The 8,625-nt window shown below is 49.1% G+C and overlaps 1 protein-coding gene across 1 annotated transcript; it reads left to right on the top strand.

Moving 5' to 3' along the window:
* The first annotated feature begins 2,633 nt into the window (after positions 1-2,633).
* Positions 2,634-7,892, top strand: LOC125997597 (uncharacterized). The gene is given in 2 exon segments (XM_049766019.1): positions 2,634-4,095; positions 4,174-7,892. Coding segments are annotated over 2 exon segments (5,181 nt in total).
* The last annotated feature ends 733 nt before the right edge of the window (positions 7,893-8,625 follow it).

Below are 8,625 nucleotides of genomic sequence, written 5' to 3'. Positions count from 1 at the left end.
ACATAGAGACAGAGTATACAGTTTTTAAATGCACACAAAATATTTTATAAACATATTATTGTTGAGATATGAAATAAGAGCCAATAGCTTTAAAAATATCAAGATTTTATCAAGAACCTTTCCTTCCAAAGTGATAGGAAAGTGAAAGGCAACTTAAAGAAGGAAAAACCAGTATACCTTCCTCAGACAACTAGAAATTGAGCTTCCATTCAAGTCAGTAATACTGCTCCTGGGAATATACCCAAGGGGCAAAAAACAAAACAAAACAAAACAAAAACACAAGGCAGACAATACATCAGCACTCCTGGTTGATTGCAGCGCTATTCACAATAGCCAGAATCTGGAAACAATCTAAGTGCTTATGAACAAATGAGTGGATAAAGAAACTACACCATGGAATACTCTGCAGCTGTTAGGAAAATTCAAGTCATGAAATTTACTTAGACATTGATAGATGGACAGTAACAGGAGAGTGAAATGAGTCAGAAAGAGAGCAGACATTGAATGTTTGTGCTCATTTGTTGGATATTAAAATCAAAAAGAAACCAACAAAACAAAACAAAACCAAAAACAACACACAGTCCCAGAGAGATAGTACAATGGATAGATTGTTTGCTTTGCATATGGCTGACCTAGGTCTGATCTCCAGTATCCATATGGTCCTGAGTACCGCCAGAAGTATTTCTGAGTACAGAACCTGAAATACCTACTGAGCTCCACCTGGTCTGGCTCAAAACAAACAAATATATATGTATATATAAATATATAAAAATATATTATTTATTAAAAGAAAAAGACATAGTGTGACAATAACATCCAAAGACAATAGAAATAAGGGCTAAGAGGACTGATCTATAGTAGAAAATCTTGCCACAAAGAAGTGGGGAGTGTAGGTAGGATAGAGAAGGGGCCGCTATGACAATGATAATTGGAAATGATCACTCTGGACAAGAGGTAGGTGCTGAAATGATATGCATGTTACCTCTTCAGTAACAGTATGGTAAACATTGTACCAAAAAGGAAAAAAAAAAAAGGTTGGGGAAAGATAGAAAGTATCTGCCAATGAGCAGGATGTAGGAGAGGGAGACAGGAGGGAAACAGGAAATGGGGGTGGAAAATGAAAGTTGGTGATGAGATGGGCGTCAAAATATTGTATGATTGAATCTCGACCATCAACAACTTTCCAACTTTGTAACTCACAGTTATTCAATTTTTAAAATTAAGTAAGATGAAACAAGAAAGAGGAAGAAATGGCAAATTTGTGGAGTATAAGCAGCGTGCTATTGAACAAATTAAGCCAATGAAGAAATAAAAAGTGAAATTAAAAAAATTACCTGGAAATGAACAAAAGCAAAGACAAGAATTAGCAGAACTTCAAAATAATGACCTCCAGTACTTCCCAGGTACTCTTGAAAAGGTGTGAAGAAAAAATAACAAAAATAAGCAAGAACTGGAAAATAGCCAATAGAAAAAAAAAAAAAAACTAGGCGCCCTAACCTGCACTCCCCTAAAGCTCCCGGCTAAGCTAAGCACTCTAACTTCCCTAATTTACACTTTAATTAAGCCCCTAAAGAAAGATCCCGACTAAGCTAATTCCTTAAAGTGCCTTAATTTACACTTCTTTCAAGCTCACTTAAGCTCCCTGGGAGCCTTTCCACTCCCCCACTCCCTAAAAACTCCCCTTCCTTTCCCTGGGAACCTTTCCACTCCCCCACTCCCTAAAAACTCCCCTTCCTTTGAACTAACCAAAGCCACAATTCGCGGAAGACCCTACCTCACTTTAAATTAGGCATATGCCGTCAGGGGAAGGACAAAGATACGCACATGACCCCAGGGGCAAACACTGCCCCATCTGTTACACAGGGTAAACAAAATGCCTCCTTCCTGGGCTCTGACGCATAACTTCTTCTGTGGCGGGAGATAAGGAAAGATGCCTCCTTCCTGGCAGGTGTGTTCTCATGATATGTATGGACTTTTTACCCTATAAAAGCTTTGCTGAATGCTAAAGGGGGGCCGAATCTCCCCTACTCGGTCCTGAGTTATGAGATTCGGTCCCCAGCATGCTGAGATATTAAAATCCCTCGTGTTATTGCAGCAAGTCTGGTCTCTGTGTCTCTGTGGTTGCGCGCATATCCTGAGCCTGGAGCGGAGTTCTCCTACGGGGGAATTCTTTCATTTGGGGGCTCGTCCGGGATATTTGCGACCACCCAGAGACCCCAGACCCACTTGGAGGTGAGCTTTTGTGTCTGTGTCTGTGTCTACTTAGTCTGGGTTCGTTTGCTTCTGGCTGTACTTTTCTCTGAGGTCTGGCGCGATCGCAGTTTCGGCTTTACGGACGCTCAGCAAGTCTGAGGTTTCGTGGATAAAGACAGACGTGTCCGGGTGTCCACCGTCCAATCACCCTGGGAGACGTCCCGGGAGGTAGCGGGGGCGACCAGGGACGCCTGGTGTACCCCCCTGGTCTGGAGAGTCGCGAGGAGAGTAGCTTCCTCATTGAACTAGGCTGGCGGCGGAGGCCCTTGCCATCCGACTCTTTGAAGTGCCTTTGGGCAACGCGGGAACGGCGCTTGTTCTGGGTCATTTGTCTCTTGATTGTAACTTCTGTGTCAGTTTTCCTTGAAATTAGGACTAAGATGGGACAGACCGTGACGACTCCTTTGACTCTAACTCTCAACCACTGGACTGACGTAAAAGCTAGGGCTCACAATCTGTCTGTCGGGGTACGGAAGGGCCCCTGGCAGACCTTCTGCACCTCTGAGTGGCCAACCTTTGGAGTCGGCTGGCCGCCGGAAGGTGTCTTTAACCTTTCTCTTATTTCCGCAGTAAAAAAGGTCATTTTTCAGTCTGAAGGGGGACACCCGGACCAAATACCCTACATTCTCGTCTGGCAGGACCTCGTCCAGAATCCACCAGCGTGGGTCAAGCCCTGGATATCTGGCCACCCTGAGCCAACTTCCACTATGATAGCAGTAGCCTCAGATCCCGAGCCCAACCTACCTGTCCCCCCACGACCTTCAGCTCCCCCGCCTCTCTACCCTGAGATAGACAATGATCTTCTTCTTGACTCCCCCCCCCCCCCTCCGTACTCCCAACCTCAATCCTCTCCCCAGCCGGCACAACCTAACGTGCCACACGTCGCTGTGGGGCAACCCCCGGCGGCCGGTCCACGCGAACCGGGACCAGCAGGGGGAACCCGGAGCCGGAAGGGCCGCAGTCCAAAAACTGTTCGCCCCTCCGAGTCACGGTCTCTTGCCCTCCCCCTTCGGGCAATGGGGCCCCCACCAGGAGATGACCAGCTTCCCCCTTTACAGTACTGGCCTTTTTCCTCGGCAGATCTATATAATTGGAAGACTATGCACCCCTCCTTTTCAGATAATCCCTCTGCCCTGACGGGACTCCTCGAGTCTCTCATGTTTTCGCATCAGCCCACCTGGGACGACTGTCAACAACTGCTCCAGGTCCTCTTCACGACAGAGGAAAGAGAAAGAGTCCTCCTTGAAGCCAGGAAAAACGTCCCGGGGGCCGATGGGACTCCCACCAATCTCCCTAACCTCATAGATGAAGGGTTTCCATTGACCAGGCCAACCTGGGACTTCAATACAGCAGAAGGTAGGGAGCGCCTCACCGTCTACCGCCGGGCTCTAATTGCAGGTCTCAGAGGGGCTGCAAGACGCCCCACGAATTTGGCTAAGGTAAGAGAGGTTGTCCAAGGTCCAGTTGAGCCACCCTCGGTTTTCCTGGAACGCCTAATGGAAGCTTATAGGAGGTACACTCCTTTCGATCCAGCTTCAGAGGGACAGCAGGCGGCCATAGCAATGGCCTTTATTGGGCAGTCAGCCACAGATATAAAATGTAAGCTACAGAGGCTAGAGGGACTTCAAGATTATTCGTTGCGGGACTTAGTGAAGGAGGCAGAGAAAGTGTTCCACAAGAGAGAGACAGAAGAGGAGAAAAAGGAAAGAGAAAAGAAAGAGATAGAGGACAGAGAGAACCGGCGTGATCGCCGACAAGAGAGAAATTTAACTAGAATATTGGCTGCAGTAGTAGGGGATAGTATAGCAGAAAGAGAAAGAAGCAGGCAGACAGGGCACCTGGGCGACAGGGCAAGAAGAACCCCGAGAGGCCAAGATCGTCCATTCGATAGAGATCAGTGTGCCCATTGTAAAGAAAAAGGACGTGACCGTCCACTCGAAAAAGATCAGTGTGCCCATTGTAAAGAAAAAGGACACTGGGCCAGGGAGTGCCCGAAAAAGCAACTCAGGAGGAACAAGGTCCTGGCTCTCGATGATTAGGGAGGACGGGGCTCGGTCCCCCTCCCCGAGCCCAGGGTAACGCTTCCAGTAGAGGGGACTCCCATCAACTTCCTGGTGGACACGGGAGCTGAACATTCGGTATTGACCAGGCCCCTAGGAAAATTAGGAACAAAAGAAACCATGGTTGTGGGGGCCACAGGCAGCAAATTCTACCAATGGACTACAAAAAGAAAATTGGACGTTGGAAGGGGCCGAGTAACTCACTCCTTCCTGGTCATCCCTGAGTGCCCTGCGCCCCTCCTGGGAAGAGATTTGCTGACCAAATTAAAGGCACAAATTCAGTTTACCCCTAAGGGACCTGAAGTAACCTTGGGGGAAGCCCCTGTGACTTGTCTGGTAGTCGGACTTGAGGAGGAATACCGCCTCCATGAAACAAAGCCTGGAGAAGTAATTGCTTCAGAATGGCTTACCCAATTCCCTGAGGTCTGGGCTGAACAGGCAGGAATTGGCAAGGCTAAACAAGTACCCCCGATAGTGGTAGAGCTGAAAGCGCATGCCTCACCTATCTCGGTGAGACAATATCCCATGAGTAAAGAAGCAAAGGAAGGCATCCGTCCCCACATCCAGAGGCTGATACAGCAAGGAGTTCTAGTACCCTGCCGATCTCCCTGGAACACGCCTTTGCTGCCGGTGAAGAAACCTGGCACTGGGGACTACCGACCAGTACAAGACTTAAGGGAGGTTAATAAAAGGGCCCAGGATTTGCATCCCACTGTGCCTAACCCTTACAATCTACTGAGTTCCCTCCCACCGGAGCGGGTTTGGTACACAGTGCTGGATCTAAAGGACGCTTTTTTCTGTCTCCAATTACACCCCAGCAGCCAACTGATGTTTGCTTTTGAGTGGAGGGATCCAGAAGGGGGACACACTGGACAGCTGACATGGACTAGATTGCCCCAGGGTTTTAAAAACTCCCCCACACTATTCGACGAGGCACTCCATAGGGACCTGGCCCCCTTCAGGGCTCGGAACCCCCAAGTCTCCCTCCTTCAGTATGTCGATGACCTCCTGCTGGCAGCATCCACCAAGGAAGCATGCGAAAAAGGAACCAGAGAACTCCTAAAAGAATTGGGTGAGTTGGGGTACCGGGTGTCGGCCAAGAAAGCTCAGTTGTGCCGCAACGAAGTGACATACCTGGGGTATGTCCTGAAAAACGGCAAGAGGTGGCTCACAGAAGCCAGAAAAAAGACAGTAGTTACCATTCCTGTCCCCAAGACTCCACGGCAGGTACGGGAATTTCTGGGGACAGCCGGTTTCTGTAGACTTTGGATACCTGGGTTTGCCTCCCTAGCCGCTCCCCTGTATCCACTTACACGGGACCAAGCTCCTTTTGCTTGGACACAGGAGTGTCAAGAAGCCTTTGAAAGAATAAAAACTGCTCTACTCACGGCACCAGCCCTGGCCCTGCCGGATCTAACCAAACCTTTTACCCTGTATGTGGACGAACGTGCGGGAGTGGCTCGGGGAGTGCTAACCCAAGCCTTGGGACCGTGGAAAAGACCAGTAGCATACTTGTCAAAAAAACTCGACCCAGTGGCTAGCGGCTGGCCGTCATGTCTGAAGGTAATCGCAGCGGTGGCTCTCCTGGTAAAAGACGCTGACAAACTTACTCTGGGCCAGCGTGTAGTTATAGTCGCTCCCCATGCATTAGAAAGTATAGTCAGACAGCCTCCTGACCGTTGGTTGACCAACGCCCGAATAACACACTACCAAAGTCTTTTGCTAAACGACCGTATAACTTTTGGACCGCCTGCTATTCTTAACCCCGCCTCCCTGCTCCCGGAGACAGACGGATCCCAGCCGGTACACTCATGCACAGACATTTTAGCTGAGGAAACTGGAACCCGGAGAGACCTGACAGATCTGCCCTGGCATGGGGCGCCGAATTGGTACACAGATGGTAGTAGCTTCATCATGGATGGAAAAAGAAAAGCCGGAGCAGCCATAGTGGATGGGAAGCAAGTAATATGGGCCAGCAGCCTTCCTGAGGGGACTTCGGCACAAAAAGCTGAACTACAAGCTTTGACAAAAGCCCTTGAGCTGGCAGAAGGAAAAGTTATTAACATCTACACCGACAGCAGATACGCGTTTTCCACCGCTCACATTCACAGCGCGATCTACAAACAAAGAGGACTCCTCATGGCTGCAGGAAAGGAAATTAAAAACAAGGAAGAAATCCTTGCTCTCTTAGAAGCCATACACCTGCCGAAAAAGGTAGCTATTATTCATTGTCCTGGACATCAAAAAGGAATGGACCCCGTGGCAGCAGGGAACAGAATGGCAGATCACACTGCTAAGAAAGCCGCACAAGGAACTATCTCTTGCGCCTTATGTGAGCAACGAAAAAAACCCCAACCAAAAGAAGATAATTTCAGTCTAAACTACACACCAATAGACTGTGAGGAAGTTGAACGCCTAAAGGAAAAAGGATTATCCAGCGGATTTGACTGCCATGGGATCGCAAAAACTAAAGACAACAAAATCATTTTGCCTCATAAAGAAGGTGAATACTATGTAAAGAGTATCCATCACCTAACACATTTAGGGAAAAAGAAATTGTGCGAACTAGTAAAAGCCTCCAATTATCACGTACTCAGACTACGAACTATAACAGAACAAGTAACCCAGTCCTGTAAAGCCTGTGTTCTAACAAATGCCCACCACCCGCTCGTAGAACCAGGAAAACGGCTGCGGGGAGACAGACCAGGAGTCTTCTGGGAAGTAGATTTCACGGAAATCGTTCCTGGTAGGTATGGCAATAAATATCTTCTAGTCTTCATAGACACCTTCTCCGGATGGGTTGAAGCTTTCCCCACGAAGTCTGAAACTGCCCAGGTGGTCACAAAAAAAATTCTGGAAGAAATTTTGCCCCGGTTCGGGATACCCAAGGTAATCGGCTCTGACAACGGGCCCGCGTTTGTCGCCCAGGTAAGTCAGGGACTGGCCAAACAACTGGGGACCAATTGGAAATTGCATTGCGCTTATAGACCCCAGAGTTCAGGGCAGGTAGAGAGAATGAATAGAACTCTAAAAGAGACCCTCACTAAATTGGCTATTGAGACCGGCGGGAAGAACTGGTTGGGCCTCCTTCCCTTTGCGCTCCTCAGAGCCCGAAACACACCCGGACGTTTCGGGCTCACTCCCTATGAGATCCTTTTTGGGGGACCTCCCCCCTTGACCAGACCAGACGGAGTATTAGACCCCGCCTTAGATTCCCACTCACCCTCTGCTTTGTTTATCCACCTTAAGGCTCTAGAGGCTGTCCGCACCCAGATCTGGGACCAGATTAAAGAAGCCTATTCACCTGGGACTCCTGCAGTGCCACACGGGATCCAAGTCGGTGATCTGGTCCTTGTTAGGCGTCATCGAGTGGGGACCCTCGAGCCCAGGTGGAAGGGACCCTACTTAGTACTGCTAACCACCCCAACAGCTGTGAAAGTGGACGGAATTGCTGCCTGGATCCACGCGTCACACACAAAGAAAGCTCCTGCTGAAGAGCTTAAGGATGAATGGAAAGTGGAAACAACTGATAATCCTCTTAAACTTCGCCTGCGCCGTCGCCTCTGCCCAGAGCGGTAACCCCCACGCTCCTATGACTCTGACCTGGGAAGTCATTTCCCAGGCTGGAGACACTGTGTGGAGCATTTCCAAGGTGGCCCCCCCGTATACTTGGTGGCCACCACTGCGCCCCGAGGTTTGCGCCCTCATTGCTGGTGTAGAGGCATGGGACATCCCTGAAGAGTCACCTGAGACGGTTCCCCAGGAAAAAGTCGTCTTTCAGAAACGAGCCCTCTCACAGGGAGTGTACACTAGGGGCCAGTACGTAGCTGACTTGCCAGGGTGCAGTTCCTTGGCAAAGCAGAGAAAGTTGCGACAGGCATCGTTCTATGTCTGCCCCAGGGAAAAACAGTCTAAGAGGGAAGGTCGCCGATGCGGGGGGATAGAAAGTTTCTTTTGTAAAGCATGGGGATGTGAAACCTCTGGCACTGCCTATTGGAACCCCTCTTCCAGCTGGGACCTCATTACAGTAGTTAGAGGTAGTAAGGGTGACACCCTAAACATCACCTTCACGCAGAAAGGGAGGGAGGAGAAAGGCGGCTGGATAAAAGGAAAACAGTGGGGCCTGAGATTTTACGTTTCTGGAACCGATCCGGGGTTCACATTCAAACTCAGACTGAAAATTCAAAATCCTCCCTCTCAGCCAGTAGGGCCCAACCCCGTCCTAACGGACACCCAGCCTTAACCCAAGCCTAGGCCAATGCTAGTCCCTAGTTAGTAACTAGTTACTAACTAGTTAGTAAGGAGCTAGTTA

Source organism: Suncus etruscus, chromosome 19 (assembly GCF_024139225.1).
Source record: "Suncus etruscus isolate mSunEtr1 chromosome 19, mSunEtr1.pri.cur, whole genome shotgun sequence".
NCBI lineage: Eukaryota > Metazoa > Chordata > Mammalia > Eulipotyphla > Soricidae > Suncus > Suncus etruscus.
The sequence above is the reverse complement of the archived record's forward strand: the minus strand, read 5'-3'. Positions and strand labels throughout refer to the sequence as shown.